We start from the raw sequence: 25,951 nt of genomic DNA, 5'->3' as shown, positions 1-25,951 counted from the left end.
CGGAAAAAACGTAGGCAAAGCAGAACCGAAAACCAGTATTCTTATGCCCTTTATTCGGGTATAGATCATTTTTTAAGTTTTGAAATAAATATTTCAAACTTTAAAATGTGTGCAAATAAACAGCCCAAAAACAATTCGAAAAAATTACAAAATGTTAAAGATTTTTTTTGACAAAATTGTTCAAAAAGTATCAAAATATCAAAAAGTTTTTTAAAACAAATTTTATTGTTAATAATATTAATTTTTGTATACCCTTTATTCGGATATAGAGGAGTTTTTAAGTTATGAAATGAATATTTAAGACATACAAATTTATGCAAAAAACAGTTTAAAAGGCAATGCGGAAAAATTACAAATTTTTAAAGATTCATTTGTGACAAAAATGTTCAAAAAGTATTAAAATATAAAAAAATTTTTTGTTTATAATAATTTTTTTTATTTCAGTCGAATTTTTTTGGTTTGTAAATTTTTTTTTATTTTATATAGATTCAATTGCAGTTTGTTTTGACTTTATTCTTATAGTTTTATTAAGTGTTTTGCCTATACTAAATACAAATACATGATATTTGTCATGTAAATTAAATGTCTTCAAGGTATTAAAAAGTGTTGATGAAAAATCAGTTCCTCAACACAAATGCCTCTTTAAGGTTATCAGAACTTTAGATAGTCCAAACATTCATGATGTTAGCTGGTGGCCATCTGCTCCTCGGTCACAACCTCCGCCTCCTGCCTCTTCTCTTTTTTTGGCTCCTCCTTACTTTCCCCCTCCGGATCCGCCGGCAATTGGATATTCACAGCTGCCAGAGCTTCTCTTATCCAAGCCGGGATGGCTTCTCCCTTAAAGTGTCTCGCCATAAAGTCCTGGACAAACTGAGGGAACTCGTCCCGCTGAATTGCCTCCCGCATGCTTCTCATCAGTCGCAGTTGATAGGCGACATTGTGGATGCTCAACAGCGAGCAGGAGACACTCTCATTGGTGGCGATGTGATGCAGATACGAGCGGGTGTACCGCTTGCAGGTGCTGCACTCGCAATCCCTGTCGATGGGTTCCATGTCCAGTTTGTACTTTGGTTGCTTCAGGTTCAGCTGTCCACTGTCCACCAAGGCGCAACCAAAGCGAGCTGTGCGGGTGGGAAAGACACAGTCGAACATATCGATACCCAGGGCCACACAGACCACCAAATCAGCTGCGAAGCCCACGCCCATCAAGTAACGCGGCTTATCCTTGGGCAGGTAACCCGTGCACACGTCCACCATCCGCCAGAAGTCGTGTTTGCTCTCGCCACCACTCAATCCGCCCACGGCAAATCCCCGAACCTGTCGCTCCATCAAAGCGGATACGCAACGCTGTCGCAGCGGCACATCCAATCCTCCCTGGACAATGGGAAACAGCGACTGATCATCGTCGCGGGCATGTGCCTCTATACAGCGATCCACCCAGCGAATGGTCCGCTCCATGGCCTCCTCCACGCGGGGACCCGTCGTCGTGGTCTTGACCACATCGTCCAGCTGCATCATAATATCCGCACCGATGGCATTCTGGATTTGAATCGAGTGCTCTGGTGTCAACATACATTGGCTGTTGTCGAAGGGTGATCGGAAATTCACTCCATGCTCATCGATCTCGGCCAGCTGCAGCAGGGAAACCATCTGGAAGCCACCGGAATCGGTCAAGATAGCCCTCGGCCAACCCATGAACTTGTGGAGGCCACCGGCTTTCTTTAGGGTTTCAATTCCAGGTCGTAATCCTAGATGATAGGTGTTTCCCAGCAGGATTTGGCAGTTGAGTTCGATGAGCTGGTCCGGCAGGATGCCCTTAAGGGTTCCCTGAGTGCCCACGGGCATGAAAACGGGAGTATTCACCTCACTGTGCCTGTTTAGTGGGTATTGTAAAGTGGATTAGTCAGAGGTTCTAGGGGTTTACTATATGGAACCACTCACCTGAGGGTCATTAATCCCGCCCTGGCCTTGGAGACGGAGCACTCCGCCACGACCTTGTAGGTCAGCGGAGGAATCTTGCTGGGAGTCATTAACTTATGGATATCCTCTATTAAACCCTAGGAATATCTTATGTTTACCGGGAATAAAAAATAAAGCCGGTGCACGTTTTCAATAGAGCTGGGATACTATCGATGGCACTTTCGATATATCGAATTTTTGCCAATCGGATTTCGGTGTGAATAACAAAAACTGAGTACTCGATGGTATCGATACCACATTGATTACTTTGTCCGGACAATTTAGAGGGCGGGCTTACGTGTATCTTGATTAAAGGGGTCTATATTAACCGGGTTTCCATTGATTCCTGCCCTCAAACGTGGTCAAAATGTCAACGCAACAGGAGCAATTGGACTTCATTGAACGCCACCTGGTGTACGATATCTTCAAGGACTTTGGTCCCGAAGCTTCGCTAGAGTTCCACAAAGTGGAGTGCTCCAATGGGCTGGATGGCTTCATGTCCGCCTTGTACACTGTAACTCTGGAACTGGTCATTCGGGAGCGCAAGAGGACAGAGGTCGTCCTGGTCAAGTTCATGAAGGGAACGGAGGAGTTCCGGGAGAGCAGCAATTCGTACATCCAGTTTGCCAACGAGATCTTTGCCTATGCGGAGATACTGCCGGCGTATGAGAATGTTTTGAGGACAAGTCATCTGGAGAGTGAGGTGGTGTCTAACTGGGTTCCTAGGTGCTACTTTGCCAGGTTTGGTCAGGTGGAAGGTGGGTCATCCTAAGGTTTCCTCTCCTCATCCTTTACTAACTCTTGTTTGGTTTTTATATAGGTCTCTCCAACGGCCGGGAATCCGTTTTGGCCCTGAAGCATCTAAAAAACGATGGCTACCAGTTGGGTCCCAGGCTCATCCTTCGTCGGGATCATCTGGAGGCCATGGTGGGTCTAATTGGTCCCTTCCATGCCCTCGGCTACGCCACTAGAATCCTCCAGCCGCAGGTTCATGCTCGTCTGCGTGCCGGCGTGGTGGACATGCCCTTTGTTTCCGAATCAGGAAAGGCCATCTTTGATGTCCTCTATCGCGTGGCCTTTGATCGATTCTACGAGTTCTACGACCGGCAGAAGGAGCAGCTCCTCAAGGATACGGATCCCGGATTCGGTGCCGCCATCGAGCGTTTGAGGGAGAAGTACTTCAAGCAGCCCACTCAATTGCTGGAGTGGATTCGCACCAATTCCTATGCCGCGGATCAAGCGGATAGCCATTTTGCCACCTTCCTGCACGGCGATTACAATAGGAACAATGTGTTATTCCACTACGGAGCGGATGACAAGGTGGATGGCATCAAAGCTATTGATTTCCAGGAGCTGCGCTTCAGCACCACTGCAATTGACCTTAGTTTCTTCCTGTACATGAACACGGCATCCGAGGGAAGGGAGGAAATCTACGCAGAATTGCTGCGCAAGTACCATTCCCATATGATCCAGATGCTGGAGCTTGTGCTGCGACGCAACCAGGATGAGTTGACCGACGATCGGGGGGCTGAGCTGCTCAAGGAATACAGCTTTGAACGGTTTAATGGCCACTTTAAGCGTTACGCGTTCTATGGAGCCTTGGTCTGCATGCATTTCCTTCCCTGGTTGCTTGGCAATGAGAAGGATTGCGCCGAGTTATCTCGCTTGTTCGATACGGATATGCATGGTCCCGCCTTCCATCAGTTGTCCATGGACATTGCCGGGGACGAGGCGAACGAGGAGATCTTCAAGATAGTGCGTCATGCCTACGAGCATGGCTACATGGATGAGATCTAGATTAATTTACATTTTACACTTATCAGCATTAAATCAAATCTAATTTGAGACTTTATTCACGAACTATTTACATGTTAACTTCGCAAGTATGGCTAAATGAGCGCAATAAGGTGGTGGTGGTAGTGTAGTTGAGGTAAACAATGCCTAAATGCTCCTATTTCTAAGCGGAATTAAATGGTACATGTCTAAAAGAAGTCTCAGGCGTTCTCGTAACGCTGCTTCATCATCTTTTTGATGTAGGATTTGTAGTCGTTGCCAGGTTGCATGTTTCCGGACTTGTTGCCCAGACCCACATTGTTGGTGCGACCATCAGCCTGAGGAAAAAATAATGGAAATTACTATACGTTGATTTAGGGAAAAACTTCCTCTTTCTACCTCTATGATCTGGGTGCGTCCCTGGTTCTTCCTGCCCAGTCCCTGACCCTCCGACCAACCCATCTTCTGCATCAGACGACTGCCCACGTTGCTCGAACTGATGGGCATGGCTGGCGTTGCTCCCGAAGCATCCTTCTGCCGCGTCTGCAAAGTCTTTATTTCCTGCTCGAAGCGCTCTCGGCTGCGATTGGGCGGCGGAGGATCACTCTCGCCATATTTAAGCCTTCTTTCTTTGGCTCGGTCACGGTAACTGGGTAAATATAATTAAATCAATAGGGTATTCATCATTCTAACACATCAACACTTACGATAATCCCTCATCTATGGCAGCCCCTCCTCCAGAATTCTGCTTAAGCTTGGCCAGATTCTCCTTGTGCAGATTGGACATCTTCAAGTGCTTCTGCAAGATGTCTAGCGACTGGAAGGCACGCTTGCAGAGCAGGCAGGTGAGCTTCTGCAAGTCCACATAGTCCGATTCATCGGCAGCGCCTCGAACGGCTGTCTGCAAATTCTGTGAGCCCCCAGCATTGTCCTCCTCCGAGTCCGATGGCCCTCCATACGCGTTGACCAGTTTGTTGATCGCCGGCAGTGCTGCCTGTGGTGCGTAATCGTTGAGCTTGCCACGCTCCTTCTTCTCCAGGATCGAGAATCCCACATCAGCGTAGGCTCCTTGGTTGCCACGCGACGTGCTGGGAGCTTCATTTTCCGACAGGATGGGCTGCGGTGTGGCCACTGCCGTGTAGTCCTTTCGCTGGTTCAAATGCTTGGCCCACTTCTCCATGTCCTTGACAATCTTCTTGGCCACCTTGACCTTGTCGGGCTTGCCTCCCTCCTCCTTCTCTTTCTCCTTCTCCTTGGCTTTCTTGGCCTCCTCCTCCTTCTTCTCGGCATCGGCTATAACTTCCTGGAGCGCCGCCTGGGTGGAAGCGGGTGTGGCCAGCACATAGGTGCTTCTTTTCTGATCCCAGTAGAGATACGCACCCGTTTCGTTGTTGTAGTAATACTGCGAGTGGGCATCGTAGTAGAGACCCGTAATGTGGTCGTAGTAATAGCCGGAGGTGTCGTCGTACTGGTACTTGGACACATCGGGAGTGGCTGAAGGCAAAAAAATTCAAGGATCAGTATCACAGTTATAATCACTAATAAGTAGACCTCGGATTTTGCATATTTATAAAGATAAAGATAGATAAATTCCGAAAACACCAAAGTTCGTTTCAATTTTTGCATATGTGCATAAAATGCAACAGCATAAAATATGCAAAATAATAATTTAGCACATACCATTTAAGAAAACTGTCCCTCAATCAAATATACAGTCGAGCCGAAAGCCTTAGTTACTAGCGCTCTAAAACTTTCAGATAGCTCATAGTTTTACACTGTAAGTTAGCTTTATATAAATAAATAAATAAATATGCAAAATATAATATAAACTCAACTATTCAAGATTGACCATTTCGTAGCCAACTTAATTTACCCGAAGAAAATTGTTTGTTCCTTTTCGTCATTTCTGAGATATCTAATTTTTTCCAAATTTAAGGAAACCCTATTTATATCTCAAACGAGTAATAGTAAAATGGGCAGAATAGTTTTTGGCCCTATCGGCCAAGCTGCTCGTTTAAATTGCTCGCCGTGTTTACTGAAGGTTCCTTAGAATACCAGAGAGCTGCATTAAAAATTTGAGCCTCCAGTTGTTGGCATATATTTTGCATATATTTAAAATATGACACCTACCTAGAAATGTTGGTAAAAATCTGACCAAAAATGGACAAATATGCACAATCCGAGGTCTAATTATGACCCATTATCTATCAACTTACCATACTTCTTTCCATCGTTACCCCTAGGAGCACTTGCTCCCCTAGCAAGAAAGGCGGCCTTCGCCTCGGGCACACTACAAGTCGCCATTTCCATTGAGCCAACCTTCTTCTGCTTACGCTGAATAGCCGACAGCGCCACCGCTGCTCCAGAATTGGCCTCAGTCATGTGCGGATCCCCCATGTTCTTGCTTATTTCAGTCGTGTAATAATCCGTATAGTACTGCACGTAATGAGCGTGCTCCACGGGATTGGAGGCATACACAGAGGCACTGTACTCGGCAAGACGAGGAACATCCGCCAGCGTGTAGGCTGCACTCACTCCAGACATCGCTGGCATCGCTGCTCCGCTGGCTCGAGAGGCATTTGAGTCTGATGGCAGCATTTGACGATTCTCGGAATCCATGCAGTAGGTGACGATAACTGAAATGGGAGGATTATTGTTAGTATAGTAAAAGTTTGACTATGTAGAAAGTAGAGCCCTGCATGAATGGATTCAATGAATTATTTTGAATTTTTTGTTTTATATGAATGAATTAATTGGAATTTTATGTTTAATAGAATTGAATGAATTTGAATTTTGAGTTTTATAATTCAAACGACAATTTCTTTTGAAGAAGAAAGAGGCATAATTTTATGAATAAATCTGCATGAATTTTATTTACTATGCAGTTAACATTGATTTTTTAAAAATTTTCCACTTTTTGTTTTCAAAAGAAAGAAAAAAAAATCTGGCCAATTCAAAAAATTCATAAAAAATTCTTCATTCATTCATTCAATTCGAAATGAATTAGAAAAACCTTCAAATTATTTCACATAGAATTGAATTAAACAAATCAGAAATTTCATGGAATTTTATGATAAAACAAAAATTAAATGATTCACGCAGGGCTCTAGTAGAAAATAACCCCTTACCAGTTTTGTCATCCAGTGTGAGTGGCGGATCCAGCGCCGTCAACCCATTAAACACATTCATCGAATCGACGAGTGTGTCAAAGTTTAGGTAACAAATGCCCCGAGATGCCTGGGTTAAAGAGTCGCGACTGATCAGCACCTTGCTGACTGTTTTTGCCAGTTCGGGCAGGTGCTGCTGGAGGGCAGTGAGCACGCCCTCCTCGTTTGTCAGCGCGTCCAAGTTGCGTAGCATGATCTCTGCATGGGGAAAGCGTGTGGCAGGTTAGTGGGGTATTTAGCTGATTGGCTAGCTAGGAAAACGGCATTGAAAGATATTGCTCATGGTGGGTATACTTTTTGTCAGGATGCGGCTGATCTCGTCGACGCCCTCGCCGGCTCCGGAAAGAGCATTCTCGCTTTCCGCCCGCGAGGAGCTGCACATGAAGCATTGGAAGCGGCGCTTAAAGTTGCTGGCACCACACTGTAAGATAAAATATTTATTAAGGATTTCTTTCCGACTGATAACTTCTGATTACTCACCTTAACACAGGTCCAATCCGAGATGCGTGTGTGGCTATACTGCATGGATACACGGTGGTCGCCCAGCTGGAGAACTCCCTGTGCGGAAAAAGAGAAGAGGGGAAAAGTGGATCAGTAACTGCACTTGGTCAACAACTAATCATAGCTTTCACAGACTACACAGTCACCAGGTTGCTTCTGTGTTTTTGGGCAACGCGCGGTTGTCGCAGATGCAGGTTGACTCCTTTGCGTGAAATGCTGGCATTGAGTTCAGTTCCCTCTTTTGGAATACAATCTGATTTATAGGAGAAACTTTATTCAGGAGAACTGAACTCAAGACTTTGATTTCTGTACAGTTGATGCCAAGTTCGGATGCCATTTTCTCTTTTTTTTGTTTGGCAGTTTCAAGAAGATTCATGTTTCTTGTGGTTTGTGGTGATACCTGGGTTAACTCCATCCAATGTCTCGCCTCCTCAACGGTTTTAAACTCGACAAATGCAAAACAGCGTGAGGCACCTAAATTTTAGATAGAAGCAGATACGAAAATGTTTTTGTCAAAAAATGTTGTTGGTTGTTTTAATAGCATTTGTAACATTTTTGGGTATTCAGTTTGTATTTTTCTATATATTTCTATTTTTTGTGGAATTTTGTTGCTGATGTCGTAAGCCAAGTATAATTGAATTTTGTATTAAATCCGTTTTCCGAACATTTTGCTGGGCACGCAATACTCACGCTATGTTTTTATTTTCACTCTAAATCGTATATAAAACGCGGAAATGTAACCCACCTGTCGGCTGTTTCCTCATCACGCGAATGGAACTGGGTTCCATATCCACTTTGATCAGCTCGCCCATGATCTGTGGGGGATTACAGAGTTATTTGCTTAATCGGGGTAATTATAATTTTAATATTACGTCTGCCTCCGTGACGTGCTTCTTCAGACCGAAGAGGATTATGTTGTTTAGCGGTTCCACGTTGGCGCCGCTATGATAACCGCCTCTCTGCTTAAATTCATTGGCCATGTCGCTGTCCTCATCCGAGGAATACTGCCTTTCGCGTTCGCGTTCCCTCTCCCGATCTCTATTGCTGCTGTTTGAGTTTCCGTTTCCATTATTATTATACTGCCGATGGTCACCACTGCGACTGAAAATATAAATAAAGGGAATTAGTTAACCTTATTCATGAAAATTCTCTCTATATAGCATTTAATTTGAATTCGTTTAATTGAAGTAATGTATACATTCCCCTGAATTCAGTAGAACCAGCATGAATAATTCATACGTCAATTTGTATGCATTCACGCGGACTTTTAGACACAATACTAGGTAGGAATATGATAATTTTCTTAAATGGTTCAAGATTTTTACTTTCACATATTTCGTTGATTTAAATTAACAATTGTTTACTTAGATACTATGGAAAGATAAGAAGATTTTTCTCTCTGAATTTTCTAGAATTTTTCCCCATTACTTTTCCTATTCCTATACTTTCTCACCTGCTGCGCTCAGATCCTCTATCATAGTCATCATAGTTGCGATCCTTCGACTCCCGATCGTAATTCTTCCAGCGATGATCGCGATCATTGTCATATTTATCCTGACTACGTTGATCGTAGTTGTTCTGCTCATTGCGATTATGATTGTTATAGTTATCATGATCCCGGCGATCGTAGTTGTCCTCGCTGCGATGCTGACGATGATCAAAGTTGCTCCTCGAGCTATAGCTGCCCTGATCCTCGTAATCATCGTTGATCAGATCGCGATAGAGATCACGATCAGGACTGCGATCGTGTCTATAGTGCGAGGATCTCTCGCGACTGCGAGAACGGGAATTGCGACGTCTGTACTCATTACGATCCCGACTACGCTCCCTGAAAAATACAATAGGAATCGATTACTATAAGTAACATATGTTTTTGAGTTAGGAAAGGACGCTTTTCCCACCTGGATCGGGAACGGGATCGAGTATACCGTCTATAGCCCGACTCGTTGCCATTTCCATTTCCATTGCCTCCCGAGAAGCTGCGACCATATCGAGAATCCATTCTACGCGTATCTAATGCGAATCGATGGTAATTATATTCAGTCTGTATGCGTTTTTGGCCATTTGCCATTTAGTTGAGCCGCGTTAAAGTGCACATCTTACTTGTTCACCACGTTTCTAACAGGATGCGAGATCTGGTTAAACTTGTTCCCAATTCTGCAAGTCTCTGCTCATTGAAACAGAAACAATAGAGCTATACGGGCAGAAAAAAACACGAATAGAAAAAATCTCGGCCTCCTTTGCCGTTCACCCGAAAGTACCGACTGACAGTTATCGATTGCCTCCTCTTGCCGTTCACCTAAAAGTACCCCCTGACAGTTATCGATAAAAATGGAATTCAAATATTTAGACGTTAGGTTTATTATTGTACAATCAAATGAGGATATGAATTAGCTTAATCATAACTCAAACTATAAAAATCTTATCTAAAAGGCCGATTTCACATTTTCCGAAGAGGAAAAAAATTCTCAAGAAGTTTCATATATAATATGCTAATAAAGTTCTAAGTTTTGAGCTAAATTCTAGTTAAAAAGGAGCATGTGAAAACGGCTGTAAATATTAAGTGCCTATTCTCAGACATTCTCATAGCGCTGTTTCATCTTCATCTTGATGTAGGATTTGTAGTCGTAGCCCGGCATCATGTGTCCAGCCGACTTGTTGCCCAGACCCACATTGTTGGATCGTCCGTCGGCCTAAGGGATAAATAATGGAAATTAGTATGGGTTTATTTTGGTAAAAACTTTCTCATTTTACCTCTATAATCTGAGTGCGTCCCTGGTTCTTCCTGCCCAGTCCCTGACCCTCCGACCAGCCCATCTTCTGCAGCAGACGACTGCCCACGTTGCTCGAACTGATGGGCATGGCGGGAGCAGCACCAGAAGGATCCTTCTGTCGCGTCTGCAAGGTCTTTATTTCCTGCTCAAAGCGCTCCCTGCTGCGATTGGGCGGAGGAGGATCGCTTTCGCCGTATTTAAGCCTTCTTTCCTTGGCTCGGTCACGGTAACTAAGGAAAAATATTTAAATTAATTGGGTATTCATCATTTTAGCAACTATTTCCACTTACGACAGTGCCTCATCAATGCTAGCATCTCCTGCTGTATTTTGATTGAGCTTGGCCAGGTTCTCCTTGTGCAGCGTGGACATCTTCAGGTGCTTCTGCAATATATCCAGCGATTGGAAGGCACGTTTGCAAAGCAGACAGGTTAGCTTCTGGAAATCCACGTAATCCGACTCGCTGGCGCCTCCGCCTCCAGCTGGACCTCCTCCTGATCCCGCTGCAGTCTGTGAGCTTTGGAAATTCTGAGCACTGTCCTCCTCAGAGTCCGATGCTCCGCCATAGGCATTTACAAGCTTATTCATTGGACCCGGAACCTGCGCCTGTGGCGCATATTCATTGAGCTTTCCCCGCTCCTTTTTCTCGAGTATTGAGAAGCCCACATCAGCGTATCCTCCTTGATTTCCCCGCGAGGTGGTGGGTCCTTCGTTTCCCAGGATTGGTTGCGGCGTGGCCACCGCCGTGTAATCCTTTTTCTGGTTAAGCTGCTTGGCCCACTTCTCCATGTCCTTGACAATCTTCTTGGCCACCTTGACTTTGTCGTGCTTGTTGCCTCCCTCCTCCTTGTCCTTTTCCTTCTCCCTTGCCTTTTTGGCCTCCTCCTCCTTTTGTTCTGCATCAGCGAGGGTTTCCTGGAGGGCAGCCTGCGTGGAAGCCGGCGTGGCCAGCACGTAGGTGCTTCTCTTCTGATCCCAATAGAGATATGCGCCCGTCTCGTTGTTGTAATAGTACTGCGAGTGGGCATCGTAGTAGAGACCCGTGGAGCGATCGTAATAGTAGCCGGAAGTCTCGTCGTACTGGTACTGCGTCACATCGGGAGTGGCTGTAGGAAAAACATAAATAAATTAATGTAATTGATTGTAATTAATGTATGTATTGTACACTTACGGTAGGTCTTTCCATCGTTGCCCCTGGGCGCAGTGACTCCGCCCTGAGCAGCTGCAAATGTGGCTTTAACTTCCGCCGCTGCTTGAGCGGCAGCTGTGGCCGCCGCCGTGATCGTGGTCTCGATGCTATTCATCTTCTTCTGCTTGCGCTGGATGGCCGAGAGTGCCACTGCTGCTCCGGAGTTGGCCTCGGTTAACTGAGGATCACTGTTCTTCTTCGCAATGTCGGCCGTGTAATAATCCGTGTAGTACTGGACGTAATGAGCGTGCTCCGCGGGATTCGAAGCGTACAGGGAGGCACTGTACTCGGCAAGGCGTGGAACATCGGCCAGGGTGTAGTTGCCACCCAATCCGGTGGGTGGAACTGCAGAAATATCCCTACTTTTAACGCTGGCTTCGCTGGCTTTTACTGCTGAGCCCTTGGGATCCTTGGGCAGAGCTTGCCGTTCCTCCAGGTCATTGCAATAGGTCACCGCAACTGAAATGAAGAGTTGAGTTAGTTGTGACTTATAGGATTTTTTTTTTCATAATATGCCATGAAATTTATGATTTGTTTAATTCAATTCTATGTGAAATAAATTGAATGTTTTTTTAATTAATTTTGAATAGAATAAATGAGTGAATATTTTTTATGAATTTTTTTGAATTTGCCAGATTTTTTGTGCTTTTTTTTGAGAACAAAAACTGGAAAATTTTTAAAAAATCAATGTACACTGCATAGTAAATAAAATTCAAGCAGATTTAATTACAATATTATGGCCCTTTCTTCTCTAAAAGAAATAGTCGTTTGAATTATTTCGAAATTCATGCCATTCACTCATTCAATTCTATTAAACTCAAAATTGTAATTAATTCATCCATATAAAACAAAAAATTCAAAATAATTCATTGAATCCATTCGTGCAGGGCTCTAGTTCTAACACCTTACCAAGTCTGTCGTCTAGAGTTAATGGAGGATCCAGCGAAGTCAGGGCATTGTGCACATTCATGGAATCGACGAGTGTGTCAAAGTGAAGGTAGCAGATTCCACGCGATGCCTGCGTCAAGGTATCTCTGCTGATGATCACCTTGCTGACCGTCTTGCTGAGATCCGACAGGTGCTGCTGGAGGGCAGTGAGCACTCCCTCCTCATTGGTCAAGGCATCCAGATTGCGCAGCATGATCTCTGCATGGATTGGGGGAAATGTGGTAGAGAAATCGTGGCTGTCAGTGGTCATTTCATTTGCAGTGCGATCGACGCTACAAAACGAGATGTATACTTTTGGTGAGGATGCTGCTGACTTCGTCCACGCCCTCGCTGCCCGAGGAAAAGGTGGTTTCGCTATCTTCCCGGGAGGTTTTGCACACGAAGCAGTAGAATCGAAACTTGAAGTTACAGACGCCGCACTGAAAAGGTTAATATATTATAGTTTCTTCAGTAGAAAGTATAGGTTTTTGATGCTTCCCACCTTATTGCAATTCCAATCCTGAATCCTCTTGTGACTATACTGCATGGTCACCCGCTGATCGTTCAATTTTAGTACGCCCTGGAGCGCCAGACATGTAAATAGGAAAAAGAAAGATTGAGGATTAGTAACCTGTCGAAAGGATTCCATCTTTCACACTCTACACAGTCACCGGATTGCTTCTGTGTTTCGTAACGCGTTGTTTTAGCCGCTTGCGATCTCCTCGTGCCGGCTTCCTTGGGCAATTATAAGGAAATATCTAACTTTTGGATAGGATAAGGGATTTCTGGTCGATTGCGCTGATACCTGTGTAATATCCATCCATTGCTTCGCCTCCTCAACGGTGTTAAACTCGACAAACGCTATACCGCGTGATGAATCTAAATTTTCGGATAGAAGCAGATACAAAATGTTTTCGTCAAAAAATGTTGAATGTTTCGATAGGTTTGTAACAATTCTGTTTCGTTTCATATGTGGCCGGTTTAAAATCGTTTTGGTACTTGTTTCGTCTCCGCAATTACTTTTTGGACCTACTCACGTCTTTGCTGCAAGTGAAAAGTCAGTGATATCGTAACCCACCTGTTCCATGTTTCCGGATAATCCGAATGCAGGCCGGCTCCATGTTCACCTTGATCAGCTCGCTCATTATCTGTATAAATTAATTGTAGAATTAAGAGGGTTCTAGAATTATTTATAGCTAATATTACATCTGCTCTCGTCATATCCTTGGTAAGACCGAAGATTATAATTATATTGAGTGCCTCGGCGGTTCCTCTGTATTTGTTCCTGCGCATGTGACCCTCATCACTGTCGTAATCTGAGGAACCTCTTCTTTCCCTTTGGCGATCCCTGTCCTGATCCCAATCCCTTTCCCGTTCTCGATTATGATTGCTGCTTCCACCGCCGTTGTACATACGATTATCTCGCGGGCGTCTGAAAATACATTAAATTTTTCAGATATGAGTGATTCTGTGCAAAACGTATCGAGATTTTTAAAAAAGTTAAAAAAAAAATCCATTTGAAAGAAGCAAAGATATGCCGATGCTTTTTTTTTGTTTAATTAATTCATAATTTAAAATTACGTTAGTTAAAAAATAAATAAAAATACCCAAAAATTATTATTTTTGCCAAGCTTTCAGATAAAAATAACACCCATAATGGTTCCAGTGCAAAATACATATATATAATATATTATTATGTAGCCACTCACGTGTTCCGCTCGTTGCTTCTGCTGCGGTCGTCGTGATTAAAGTTCCTGTTGTTCCAAGGTCTATTTTGCTCCCGGCTGTGACTCCTCTCCTGAAACCGATCCCTGTCTATGGAGTTACGATCCCGGGAATCATAATCCCGACAGCGCTGCTCGTACTCATAGTCATTCAGCTCGCGTTCACTATCACAATCTCTATCCCGATTCCGTCGATCAAAGTTATCATCCCGCCGGAACTGGCGATTATCATAGTTATTCCGAGGATTATAGTTGCGCTGATCCTCCCGGTAGTCATCGTTGATCAGGTTGTGGTACAGATCGGGGTCACCATTGCCGCCGCGACCACCGCGATGATCGTTTCTGAAAGTGGGAGAGCGATCCCGACTTCGCGAGCGAGAATTCCGCTGGCGGAAACCTCCATAACCCCGATTCCGCTCACTGGAAAGGGTTTATATTTGTTATTAGGTAATGTCTTATAGTTTTGGGATCTAATCTTACCGTGAACGCGACCGGGACCTGCTGTATCGGGATCCCGGCCTGGATCTGTAGTAATTATTGCCCCGACCCCCTTCACTGCCACTCCCCCCAGAGAAGCTGCGCCCGTTACGCGAGTCCATTGCCGACTTGGAATGGTTTATCCAATTGCCGGGAAATATTTATTGGAGAGCTCCTGCCTGAGAACTCTCCAGTTTTCTTAAAAATAACTTATTTGGATATTTATCCCCAGTGCCGTTTTGTCGGACCGTATTTTTTTTCTTTCCAAGAATACTCAGGCCCCCTTTTGCCATTCACCGCGAGCGAAATATCGATAAGCTATAAGTATCTAGAGATGGTCCTAGATAATTGTAATATTATTTACATTATTAAATTAATAAAACCTTTATAATTAAGTAAATAAAAATAAAAAGTAAATAAATAGAAAAAACAAAATAAAAACTTTAAATATATATTTTACAATTTAAAAATGTTATAAGAAATATGTAAGTGCTGAAATTAAATATTAGTATTTTTCAAATAGTTTTACCTATTATTAAAATAACTCAAACTTTAAATATATTATTAAAATTACCCTTTTTAAACTATATTAAAACCTCTTCTTCCAGTTCGATTGATCACCCAAACTATCGACCATCCCTAGAAAGAGTGTTGGAAAGCGCTCGAGTGTCGCCACCTTGCCATTCCGTGCAGCGTGTCTTGGGGAAAAACCAACTTATATTTATTTTGGATCCATCTAAACTTGGAATTCCCCCGAAATCGATCGCAAACAGAGCAATCTTATCGCTGGCAGATATTGTACACTCGAGTAGTATTCTGAAACTCGGTCACGATGAAGAAAGTGCTATTAACGAAATCGCAGCACATTCAGCCAGTTGGATCAGGCACATCCGATCTTTTGCTGACCAAACAGGCAGCTGCTCCAGTTATATCCAGGGTTATATCCATGCCCGCTCCACTGGGCACCACCACCTACATCCAGCGCAAGTCCTTCCAGCCCGTCTACGAGGACATTTTCAGATTACTCATGCGAATTCCCGATAAAGCTCTGGTTTCACGGGTAATCGACGCCATGAACGGTCGTAATAGTAGCGATAAGATCGCTATCTCAAATCAGGGTAAACAATGCTCTTGTGGAACCGGGGCCCAAAAAGTGGATGCCTCTACGCAAACAGATGCGCAAACCGAAGAAAGGACTGCCAAATCCGAGGAAAAGTTTGCCATTAAGAATGAATCATCAGAATCGATGGGGAGTACCAATAACCACCTGAAGAGTCCAAGTTCCACTGCCCTAGAAACACCCACAGAACCCGTAAAAGTTCCTAAAAAGCGCGGAAGAAAGCGAAATACGTGCGTGCCACAGGTGGTCAAGAGATCAGCGGCCGAAATGGCGCTCCAGGAGCGGGAGGAGAAGCAATTGACTCCCGTGGTCACCAAGAAGAAAAAGCAGGAGGTTTCAGTAAGTAAAAATATAAAATATTCATTTTTCATATTTTTCTTAGCTGCTCAGTTAGCTTATAGTTTTAACTTTAAGTTTGCTTTATATAAATAAATAAATAAAAATATTTTTCTAGAAAATTAGATTACAATACAATGACTCGTTTTGATAATTATTGTTTCTAAGGCAAAATTAGTCAGAATTGTGAAACGTTTCATTTCAGCCGCTTATCTAAATAACAAGGAAATACATATATTTGATTTCACTGATATAAACCATAAACATATTTTTTTTATAGGATTCCTCAAATTCAGGGAAAAATCGAAACTCTAATGCAACCCCTCTGCGTCGCAACTCCGGCTTTTCCGATATATCCATAGACTTGGATGCGCTCACTAGGGTGGAGGACTATATAGATGGCAGCAGCAAGGACCGGATTATACGCATTATGGCCAATACATTCAAGAATGCGCGTGTAATGTCCGAAGAAGGATTGCTGTGAGTATCAAGTGAGATCATCGAAGACTCATCATATGATATCATCCTAACCTTTTAGGCCCATCCACGATGAAATACTTCACGGTGATGTGTACGGCGTTAAGCGACAGATGTTCGTCTGCGATCACGCCAACGTGGACATCAACGAACTGGTCAGCAACGATGGCGAAGATTGCCTGGAACTTGCCCTCACCCACGACACGGATCCGGAGATCATATCGATCATTTTGAAGGCTGGCTGCCAGACCGATCACCTCTACGAGAACTCAAATACAGCGCTCCACCTGGCGGTGATAAACAATATAAATATAGAGTCGATTAGGCTACTGATGCGCCGCATCGATCTTAATAGTCTACTGCTGACCAACGACGATGGTTACACAGTTTTGCACCTGGCCGTGCGTAATAATCAGTTTTTGATTGCGGAAGCGATACTGGACATTATAGACGAGCGGGATTTGGGGGATCCGGTGTACAGGAGAACCCAGGAGACTCCGAATGAAAGGGACGAGAAGGCCTTTGCCAAGTACTACGATCGCGCCTGCGAAAGACTCGAGATGAGCAAACACAAGTTGAAGAATCGGCGACGTAAGCTGAACATTATTAATGCCTCCGAGGCAAGGGGCGGCAATACGCCCCTTTTCTATGCCGTCGAAGGGGAACAGGGTGGGTATTCTATAATTTACTGATTGATTTGGAAAGTTTGACTTAATCAGTATTTTATTATAATATTTTATTACAGAACACCTATGCTATTTCCTGCTGGCTCACCTGGCCGATCCGGATGAGGAGAACTTGAGTATGCACTCACCGAAATCGTTTCACTACGAATATGCTCGGACATTAAGGATTAACCTGAAAGTGGCACGCGTCATGGAGAAAGTAGTTGGCATATTGAATACTTGACATTAAATGTGCTTATGTAAATATATATATATTTGTTAATTAACCCCAGCTTAGCTCAAAATTGGTTTTTTTGAGCTTGGCTAATTGAATGGGTTGTAAAGATAAAGGCAACCCTGTTTGCAAATGAGTTTTCCAGGGCCATTTTGTGGATTTCTTTCTTTTTCGTGAGTTTGACTTCTTTTTAGCAAGAACTGAAATGGTAAAAGTAAACTTAAAATCTCATTTCTTATACATGGGGCATTATTTCTTACCTAATTTTTCCAGCTCTTGTAATTCCTTCTCACTATAGTGACCATATTTGCAGTACATTTCAAATTTGCAGTAGCCACCAAAGTATCGCTTACATGGAGTTTTCCTGCGCTCTTCGGTTAATATCTTTTTCGGATCTAAAATATTTAAATTATAAAAAATATTCTCGTATAGTGTTTATAAATTTGTTACCCTCATAACGTTTCATATAATTGGTTTTTGCAATTGTGTGGGAAATACCACTGTTGTGCAATTTGCGCACATTCAAATCGTTTTTCATAAAACAACAGCAGTAGTCGCAATAATAACTTTTTCCACCCATTTCTTAAAATGTAAACAAAATAATTAAATACTTTTTGGCATAGGGATGGCAAACTGGATAATAATGGTGCTGATGACGTTTTTAAGTATCGATACTTTTTTAAGTACTTATGTTGAAGGTAAAAAAATGCATTACAATTCTTACTTCTTCATTTCTATTTGGATAAACAGTGATAATAATACTATTTGTTCAATAATATTTAAATCAAAACTATGTTTTTTTCTTATGGTTAAAAATATTAATTTAAATTAAAATTGATCTGTAAATAAAACAGAAGAAACAAATTTTCTTAATTTTCTTGGCATATAAATGCAAATTATTATTTTATTACTTAAATTTAAATTGATAAAGGTAAATTTAAATTGATCTGTAATTTAAACAGAAATAAAAAATATTATTTTATTACCTAAATTTAAATTGATAAATATAATTAGGAACTATCGCATGAGGTTTATTGACCTTGACCGCTTGGATTGGCCCACCACTATCTGAGTGTGCAGATTTTTTCGCAGTGAATGGCAAAAGCCGGCGAAACAAAGTAACACGGAACACGGAGCTTCGGTAGCAGGAAAACCAGGATTCAGGATACAGGATAGCAAAGCAGGCCGGAAATGGAGCCAACGTTGGACAACTACAAGCTGAGCTGCGAGCTCCTGGGTCACAGCATGGATGTGCGGGCGGTGGCGGTGGGTGGAGGAACCCCCGAAGGAGGACAGGTGATTCTCTCAGGTTCGAGGGACAAGAGCACCAAGATTTGGAAGCCCACGGGGTAAGATAGCCATGCTTAATAGCTTCAAATCCCCATCCTAATCCTCCTCGATAATCCTCCCTTTCCCAGCAATGAGTACTTGGAGAGCCTGACCCTGCAGGACCACAAGAACTTCATCTCGTACATCTACTATTTGGAGTCGGAGCAGTGGATCTGCACGGCCAGCAACGATGCCACCATCTGCATTTACCAGCAGGACGGCTTTGTGCCTCTGCTCACCCTCAAGGGTCACGGCTCCACGGTGTGCGCCCTCTCCGAAGGATTGGAGCCGCGCAGCCTCATCAGCGGCAGTTGGGACAAGACCGCGAGGGTTTGGACCATCAGCGAGGCGGGAGATGTCACCTTTATTTCCTTAGAAGGTCACGAGGCGGCCGTTTGGGCAGTGGCCACCTTGAAGGAGCAGCAGAAATACGTAACCGGTGGCGCCGACAAGAACATCTTCTACTGGAACTCGAAGGGTGAGAAGTTGCGGCTGCTCAAAGGACACACGGATTGCGTGAGGGGCTTGATCGGCCTGGAGGCCAATACACTTCTCTCCTGCGGCAACGATGCTGTCCTGCGTTTCTGGAACGAGGATGGCGAGTGCGTCCGCCAGTTGAGCGGTCACACCAACTACATCTATTCAATGGACCGGAATCAGGCTCTCGGCGATCAAGTGGTGGTCTCCTGCGGCGAAGATAGCACCTTGCGCATGTGGAATGTGATCACCGGCGATGAATTGGGCGCTCCCATCATCCATCCCGCCATTTCGGTGTGGTCGGTGGCCTGTTTGAAGAACGGCGACATTGTCACCGGCTGCAGCGACGGTGTGGTGAGGGTATTCAGCCAGGTTCCGGCTCGTCAGGCCAGCGAGGGAATCCTAAAAGCCTTCGACCTGGCTGTGGCCACCAGGAAGTCGCAGATGAATGAGGAGATTGGAGGTGTCAAGAAAACAGAGTAGGTTTTTCGATTGATTACCATTTTTATACCCGTTACTTGTCCGCTTATCTGTCTGTTTGAACGCTCAGATCTCGGAAACTACAAAAGCTAGAAGGTTGAGATTTCCCACACATATTCTTGGGCTTTCTACGCAGCGCAAGTTTATTTCATCCGAGCGCCACGCCCACAATCGCCCATTAACGATTTTAAAATGTGTCTGGCGCCCACAACTTTAAAGATTTCCTAGAAGTATAAAAATGAAATTTTGTTGTCTATATTTATACCTATCGAAATGTAGAAGACATTTTTCAAATCGGACAATTCATTAAAAAGTTATGCGCAATCAAAATTGTACATATCCATCTTCCTCGCTTTCCCTTTAGCCGAGTGACCGGTATTAGATAGTCGGGACACCAACCCGACTATAGCGTTCTCTTTTGTTGAGCTTCAGTTAGCAAGTAATCCTTTTTTAGCCTTCCAGGTCCCGAGGCCCTGCTGTCCAATGGAACCCGCGATGGGCAAACGAAGATGGTCCGCCATCCGGATGGCTCTGTGAAATGCTACAGCTGGGAATTGGGCAATTGGAATCTGGTTGGCGATGTAACTGGTGCCTCGGGAGGAACGCAAGCCAGCTCCGGCAAGAAACTGCACGAGGGCAAGGAGTACGACTTTGTGTTCAACGTGGACATCTCCGACACGGAGCCACCGATCAAGCTGCCCTACAACCGCGGCGAGGATCCCTGGCAGGCGGCCCAGACCTTCATCCATCGCCACAATCTGCCGCAGGCCTATCTCGATCAGGTGGCCAACTTTATAGTGAAGAACTCGGAAGGTGGGCCGATGGTGATGGAGCAGGCGCCAACTGGCTATCAGGATCCTTTCACCGGCGGCTCTCGCTACGTTCCCGGCTCGAGCAATACGAATGTAAGGGGTAGCGGCAATATGGATCCCTTTACGGGAGCATCCAGCTACTCCACAGCCAGTAGCAATGCCCAATCGCAGGTGGATGTGAACTTTGTACGAGCCGGTGACAAGCATTTCCCCGTGAGCAGCTATCGCACTTTTGATACTTGTGATTCGAAGAAGGTGCTGGAGAAAATGAAGTGGGTTTAGACATATACTTAATAGAGTCCTGCATAAGTACACTTGAATTGACAAACAAGTACATTTTTTAAAAATAGAGTAAGTAAGTTCAAGTGAGTTAACTTTGATCACTTAATCACTCGTAAGGAAAAACAAATGATATAAGCACAGAATAAAAGTGAGTGGGAGTGATAAAATTACTAAGCAAATTATTTAGGTGATTCGAAAGTATTTTATATCTATTTATTTTATATTAAATCACTTGTTTTTCCTTATGAAAAAAATCAAATGAAAGAAAGTGATCCAAGTTAACTTAAATTAATTATTGACTTTCAAGTTCACTCATGCAGGACTCTATTACTTAAGTTGAACTATAACTAATTACTCCTCTTTTTCCAGGGAATTTAATAACAAACTAACGCCTGCCGATGGAAAAGTGGGAGATGAAGTCTTGCTGGCTGTCATTAAACTCACCGAGCAAACCCCTGAACTCGATTTGACCTCTCTGGAAGCCCTGATCATCCTGCTGAAGTGGCCGGCGGCCATGCTCTTTCCCGTGCTGGACATCCTTCGCCTGGCCGTGCGCAATGAGCCCATCTTTAGTGTCCTAAACAACAGCCACAATTTCCTGGGCATTGTGATTCCCCAACTGACTGGATCGGCGGCCAATCAGCTAATGGTGGTGCGCTGCCTGGCCAACAGCTTGAGCCACTCGACCGGACGGCAGCAGGTGGAGTCGCGACTGCCGGAGATCATAGAACTGGTGGGCGGGATCAAGACAGGCAGCGCCAACCTGCAGATTGCAGTGGCCACCTTCTATTTGAACCTCACCATTGCCCAAACGGTGAGCGTGACCAAGTCGGAGGTGTGCCATGTGGTCACCTCCGGCGTGGTGGAGCTGCTCAAGTGGGCCAAGGATCTGGAGGCGTGCTACCGTTCCATGCAGGCCATCGGCAACCTGACCACCACTTCCTGCGGCCAGGAGACCATCGCCCAGGTGGTCTCCGTCGACTATGTGATGGACAAGCTGCGGGAGCTGACCAACACGCCGCAGGGCGAGAACTTCAGCAAGGTCAACCTGGTGGGTCAGGCCCTGCTGGCTGCCTTCTAGGATCTCTGCACCGATCATTCTAAATTATATATATATAATATATTGGAGAACGTTTTTTCTAAATACACAAAAATATACAAGGCTAATCTTTCTTGGACTTGGAATGCTGGGGATTGTCCGCAGATGAAGATGAGGTTTCTGGCGGCTGCTGTCGATTGTTTATCCGGTCCAGAAGCTCATGCTTCCAGCGCTCCTCGGGAACTCCTTTGGCCCAATCTGGAACGGTGATGTTGGGTAAGGTAATCGTGGACATGGCTTTGAGGATCTGAAATAGAAGCAAGGGGATTACTAGAATATCTTAACCATTTTTAAAGGGAATATTTAACCTGCTCTGTTCTTGTTTTATCCAAATCCATCTGGAGTTCCCTGGGTCTTGGCTCACTCCACACCTGTCTCTCGATTTCCACATCAGCGGGCTCAATGGGCGGCATGTTGGGGTCACCATGGGTGACTTCAGCCGTCATTAGGTCCCCATCGTTTTCCCCAGTTGGAGCCTCCGGTTCCCTTGGGTTCTCCTGTAGATCCGCTCCATCGTTCTCCTCATCCAAGGCGAGTGGCTGATAGCCATCGTACGCGTCCGAATCATCGTCCTCGTCGCTCTCCACTCCTCCCCGCGGATGCTCAACCGTTGGAGTTGGAAATATGTCCTGTCCAGGATCCGTGGGTAATTCCGGACTTCCCATGTTATTATTATTTTTCGTCCGAAATGTAAAGTTCTGTCATCGATAACGATAGGCAAAGAGTCAAGTGCTGTAAAATTCAAAAATATTTAAACATTACCGCTAAACTTAAACATTTAAATTTTAAAGAATATTAAAATTAAAAACAGCTGTACAAAATATTGAAAACTAAAAAATATCTCTGAAAATATTTAATCAACTGTTTCCCATACTCTTGTAATTCTAATTTTAAAACAAAAAAAATCACCATTACTCAAAAATGTAAGTGCTGTAAAATTCAGAAATATTCAATTTTAAAACTGGATTTTTTAAAGACTTTTTAAGCTGCAAATAGTCATTAAAAACTATAAAGGTCCTTAGAAATATTTAACCACATATTACTTATACCCCTATATTTTAGCTTTCAGAACCAAAAATAACGCAACTCTTTTATAAAAGTCATAATATATATTTTAATACATGTACGCGGGGGCAGGAGCCGTGGCAGCTGTGCTGCCCGCATCGGAAGCCCCCACTTTCTGGAGCGGTATAATCGTGGACTTGATATCCCTATTCGAGGTCTTTCGCAGCTCAGTGGCCGCGTGCTGCAGCTGCAGCGTGCACTCGTTGCTGGCTCCATTCAGGCTGAGATGTGCGCACTCCTTCTCCAGCAGCATGGCCAAGGCCTCCAGCAACTCCACGAATCCCAGGGCCAAAGCAGCGCGACGAATCCGATTGAGCTCTTTGTAGAAATGCTGCGTCTTGTCGGGCATCTTCTTGGCATGCCGCAACACCTTCTGGACATCGGACTGCAGGCTGGCCTGTCGTATCCAAACGACACTGCTCTGCGAATAGGATCGCCGATCGGCGCGCACCGGAAAGCTGGCCGTCTCGCCAGGAGCCAAATCCTCGGGGAATCCCAGCAACTCAAGATCACCCACCCAGGGTATCACATTTGTGCCAGGCGGCAGAATGTTCAGCATCAGATTGGACTTCTTCTTGCCATCGGTGAATGCGTATATGAATCCGTACCACTTTTCGCCCACTCTCACCAACGCGGCCATGTTCTCCATTTTGAGGGCTCCGTGAAGCAGAACGCAAAGGTTTTCCTTTTGCTGCTCCGTCTGGGGACCAGGTTTCAGTACAATGGTCACATCATCATCGCCACTCTCTTCGGTATCCTTGGGATCCTTGGCGTAGAACTCGCGTATATCGGTTTCCAGCTTCTCCAGCTCGTAATTGGGATTGCTGGCATCCAGATTGAGTTTCGGTGGCTTGGATGCTGGCGGCAAGCTTCCAGATCTTCGGCTTCCGCCACTCTTTTCCCGCTCCACCTTCGGCAGCACCCAATGACGACTTAGGGTAGCCGGGGAACCAATATCCGAAAGGGCTAGAAAACCGCACACTTCGATCCTTTGATCTATGTGACGAGTGGTGGGTTCGCGGCCAAAGACCAAAGACTTTTGTTCATAGGGAGCCGTCGGTGGCCAGAGCAAAACGGGCGCCTCCATGCGGAAGTAGCTGCCGCACTTTAGGGTCACCTCCGAGGACTTGTAGCTGGACTCACAAAGCCTCTCGATGAGTTCGAAGACCGTAGTGCGACCCAGTTCGCTTTTGTGGCTGGGATTCGGGTTGGGATTGGGATTTCCCTCGACTGTTTCGGGTGTCTTGGCTGGTTTGGTCATGAACAGCTGGCCTGGAATTGAAAGCAGATCATTAGTTAGTTGTAAATCTATAGATTTCACTAACTCACAGGGTTCTGAAATTGACACACATGTTAAAAACCTGACAAATTTTAATTTACTTTAATTTAATTTAAAATGTAAAAAATAATTGTTAACACACACAGCTCACTTGTGTTTTTGACTCAATATGTTTTTAACACGACTTTTTTTTTACACACTGTGTTTTTAACACAAATGAAAATTCCATTTTACTGACATTAACGAGTCGAAGGAAAAATGAAAAACCAATATGGGGCATGATATCTTATATGTTAGTTTTAACCATTTCAAAGCATCTATGAATTCTTATACGCTGAAAACCGTGCGTTTTTTTTATATTTTTTAATGTCAAAAACTCATTGTGTTAAAAACACGCTGCGTAAAAAACACGTCGTGTTAATAACACGTCGTGTAAATAACACAAATGACATGTGTGTGATATTTATGTTTCTAACATATGTAGGATACAATTTTTTACACACAAGTCAATAACTTTTTTTGAACTTAACACTTTAACATTTAACTTGTTAATAACACAAGTTTTTTACAGTGTGTGCTATTTTCCGAACCCTGCTAACTCACCCTTCAGGGAGACCTTGTCCAGTAGCTGCTGGTAGACTGCCAATCCCCTGGTGAAATAATGATCGCCGTGCAGACCCAAGCAGATGAAGTTTAAATTATAGTTGGCCAGGGTTTTCAGGAAGCTGAACTCCGGTTCCGTTTCCTTTTCGGCATAGGCCTCCAGGAAGCCTGTGATCGAGGTGTTGCCAAAACCCAGACCACAATCCGTAAAGACGACCACTTGGAGGACATTCTGGTTGCCCCACGGCGACATAATGGACACCACCGCCTTGAGCATGCTCATCAGGCAGGCCTTGTCCACCGGCTCGACTTTCTTGACCGCCTGCCGGATCTGGTCGTAGTCCCGGGTGAAGTCCATCTTCAGTTCCGCCGTCGTGGAGTAGGAGAGCAGAGCAAGGTGCTCCAGTTTCCCGGCCGCCGTCAGGTTGTCCAGCAGATGCTGGATGCCCTTGATGGCCAGCGATTGGTAGGTGTGCTCATTGCGTCCTGGAACAGGACGAAGCATCGACAGCGAGGCATCCAGTGCTATCAGGGTGGGCATATTATGGCTTTTTGTATTAAAATATTAATGGTTTATTTATTTTTGCGGCAATATTTGTTATTTATGCATCTTCTTCTTTGCCTCCAGCTGAAATGCCATTCGCAATCTGCAAGCGTTTGTTGTTCCAGGTGAATGTTCCTTTTCCATGAATTGGCGCCAAAAGGAATTTCGAATAAATAACGGTGATATGTAGGTTTTATTTAAGATTTTTAAAATTATCATCTTCTCTAGTTTTTTAATTGCATGTTTTTTCGATATTTAAATATAAATGTATATTATTTTTATTTATTTTAGATTCCACAAATAAACAAATTAATTTTTACTCCAAATTCCTGGAATTGGCGCCAGCAGAATTCAATTATATCGAGATCCCTAAGCATCTCAATCAATCATTTCGGGATGTTCGCTTTTAATTGTCTTGGATTTTGCCGCAAAACCATCAAGAGTTCGTCACCCATAGCATTTGTTTGCATTGTGCTCAATGGTTTTGTATTAGAATAAATTGAATTTTGATTCGATGGCACCCCGACTTGACTTCTCATCATCTCCCAATTTTAATTACTAAAAAAACATATGCAGTGCGCCAATCTCCAGCAGCTGAGAAAGACGGAGAGCGGAGAGCACCGAAATCGGGGAGGAATACGGATCCAAGTCCACTCCGG

The 25,951-nt window shown here is 44.2% G+C and overlaps 9 protein-coding genes across 12 annotated transcripts; 3 read left to right on the top strand and 6 right to left on the bottom strand.

The window, feature by feature from the left end:
- Nucleotides 1-478: 478 nt before the first annotated feature.
- On the bottom strand, nucleotides 479-2,145 carry Tgt (tRNA-guanine transglycosylase). Its single transcript, XM_017142332.3, has 2 exons — nucleotides 1,942-2,145; nucleotides 479-1,873 (listed from the first exon to the last, which is right to left on the bottom strand). The coding sequence occupies exons 1-2, from the start codon at nucleotides 2,028-2,030 to the stop codon at nucleotides 685-687; spliced, it is 1,278 nt and encodes a 425-aa protein (XP_016997821.2). The 5' UTR covers nucleotides 2,031-2,145; the 3' UTR covers nucleotides 479-684.
- Nucleotides 2,146-2,216: 71 nt separating this feature from the next.
- Nucleotides 2,217-3,811, top strand: LOC108057838 (uncharacterized). The gene is made up of 2 exons (XM_017142286.3): nucleotides 2,217-2,717; nucleotides 2,780-3,811. Exons 1-2 carry the CDS (start codon nucleotides 2,327-2,329, stop codon nucleotides 3,754-3,756), a joined length of 1,368 nt encoding a protein of 455 aa, XP_016997775.2. The 5' UTR covers nucleotides 2,217-2,326; the 3' UTR covers nucleotides 3,757-3,811.
- Nucleotides 3,785-9,655, bottom strand: LOC108057836 (RNA-binding protein 5-A). 4 transcript variants are annotated; one of them, XM_070211518.1, is made up of 13 exons: nucleotides 9,504-9,655; nucleotides 9,302-9,413; nucleotides 8,854-9,228; nucleotides 8,273-8,501; nucleotides 8,146-8,215; nucleotides 7,801-7,874; nucleotides 7,380-7,457; nucleotides 7,194-7,320; nucleotides 6,861-7,097; nucleotides 5,949-6,368; nucleotides 4,440-5,226; nucleotides 4,132-4,381; nucleotides 3,785-4,070 (listed from the first exon to the last, which is right to left on the bottom strand). In XM_070211518.1, exons 2-13 carry the CDS (start codon nucleotides 9,400-9,402, stop codon nucleotides 3,954-3,956), a joined length of 2,865 nt encoding a protein of 954 aa, XP_070067619.1. In that variant the 5' UTR covers nucleotides 9,403-9,413; nucleotides 9,504-9,655; the 3' UTR covers nucleotides 3,785-3,953. The 4 variants fall into 4 exon arrangements, with proteins under 4 accessions (XP_070067619.1, XP_016997771.2, XP_070067620.1 ...); XM_017142282.3 differs by having other exon boundaries at nucleotides 9,302-9,655; XM_070211519.1 differs by lacking the exons at nucleotides 7,801-7,874; nucleotides 8,854-9,228; nucleotides 9,302-9,413; nucleotides 9,504-9,655 and having other exon boundaries at nucleotides 8,273-8,333.
- Nucleotides 9,656-9,737: 82 nt separating this feature from the next.
- On the bottom strand, nucleotides 9,738-14,745 carry LOC108057853 (RNA-binding protein 5-A). The gene is made up of 12 exons (XM_017142306.3): nucleotides 14,493-14,745; nucleotides 13,998-14,432; nucleotides 13,495-13,720; nucleotides 13,367-13,436; nucleotides 13,094-13,167; nucleotides 12,791-12,868; nucleotides 12,602-12,728; nucleotides 12,271-12,507; nucleotides 11,344-11,820; nucleotides 10,465-11,278; nucleotides 10,155-10,404; nucleotides 9,738-10,093 (listed from the first exon to the last, which is right to left on the bottom strand). Exons 1-12 carry the CDS (start codon nucleotides 14,609-14,611, stop codon nucleotides 9,974-9,976), a joined length of 3,027 nt encoding a protein of 1,008 aa, XP_016997795.2. The 5' UTR covers nucleotides 14,612-14,745; the 3' UTR covers nucleotides 9,738-9,973.
- Nucleotides 14,746-15,156: 411 nt separating this feature from the next.
- On the top strand, nucleotides 15,157-17,384 carry Charon (charon). Its single transcript, XM_044395020.2, has 4 exons — nucleotides 15,157-15,948; nucleotides 16,226-16,425; nucleotides 16,484-17,091; nucleotides 17,168-17,384. The coding sequence occupies exons 1-4, from the start codon at nucleotides 15,322-15,324 to the stop codon at nucleotides 17,329-17,331; spliced, it is 1,599 nt and encodes a 532-aa protein (XP_044250955.1). The 5' UTR covers nucleotides 15,157-15,321; the 3' UTR covers nucleotides 17,332-17,384.
- On the bottom strand, nucleotides 17,339-17,936 carry LOC108057844 (zinc finger matrin-type protein 5). Its single transcript, XM_017142295.3, has 3 exons — nucleotides 17,773-17,936; nucleotides 17,583-17,717; nucleotides 17,339-17,522 (listed from the first exon to the last, which is right to left on the bottom strand). The coding sequence occupies exons 1-3, from the start codon at nucleotides 17,900-17,902 to the stop codon at nucleotides 17,371-17,373; spliced, it is 417 nt and encodes a 138-aa protein (XP_016997784.2). The 5' UTR covers nucleotides 17,903-17,936; the 3' UTR covers nucleotides 17,339-17,370.
- A 457-nt stretch (nucleotides 17,937-18,393) lies between these two features.
- Nucleotides 18,394-21,869, top strand: Plap (phospholipase A2 activator protein). Its single transcript, XM_017142293.3, has 4 exons — nucleotides 18,394-18,671; nucleotides 18,741-19,607; nucleotides 20,063-20,692; nucleotides 21,072-21,869. The coding sequence occupies exons 1-4, from the start codon at nucleotides 18,514-18,516 to the stop codon at nucleotides 21,781-21,783; spliced, it is 2,367 nt and encodes a 788-aa protein (XP_016997782.2). The 5' UTR covers nucleotides 18,394-18,513; the 3' UTR covers nucleotides 21,784-21,869.
- On the bottom strand, nucleotides 21,801-22,515 carry LOC108057843 (uncharacterized). The gene is made up of 2 exons (XM_017142294.3): nucleotides 22,110-22,515; nucleotides 21,801-22,048 (listed from the first exon to the last, which is right to left on the bottom strand). The coding sequence occupies exons 1-2, from the start codon at nucleotides 22,464-22,466 to the stop codon at nucleotides 21,866-21,868; spliced, it is 540 nt and encodes a 179-aa protein (XP_016997783.2). The 5' UTR covers nucleotides 22,467-22,515; the 3' UTR covers nucleotides 21,801-21,865.
- A 375-nt stretch (nucleotides 22,516-22,890) lies between these two features.
- IntS14 (integrator complex subunit 14) lies at nucleotides 22,891-25,801 on the bottom strand. Its single transcript, XM_017142333.3, has 2 exons — nucleotides 24,749-25,801; nucleotides 22,891-24,138 (listed from the first exon to the last, which is right to left on the bottom strand). The coding sequence occupies exons 1-2, from the start codon at nucleotides 25,287-25,289 to the stop codon at nucleotides 22,916-22,918; spliced, it is 1,764 nt and encodes a 587-aa protein (XP_016997822.2). The 5' UTR covers nucleotides 25,290-25,801; the 3' UTR covers nucleotides 22,891-22,915.
- Nucleotides 25,802-25,951: the final 150 nt, after the last annotated feature.

This window comes from Drosophila takahashii, chromosome 2L, assembly GCF_030179915.1.
Source record: "Drosophila takahashii strain IR98-3 E-12201 chromosome 2L, DtakHiC1v2, whole genome shotgun sequence".
NCBI classification, from domain to species: Eukaryota; Metazoa; Arthropoda; class Insecta; order Diptera; family Drosophilidae; genus Drosophila; species Drosophila takahashii.
This window is presented reverse-complemented; position numbering and strand designations above follow the sequence as displayed.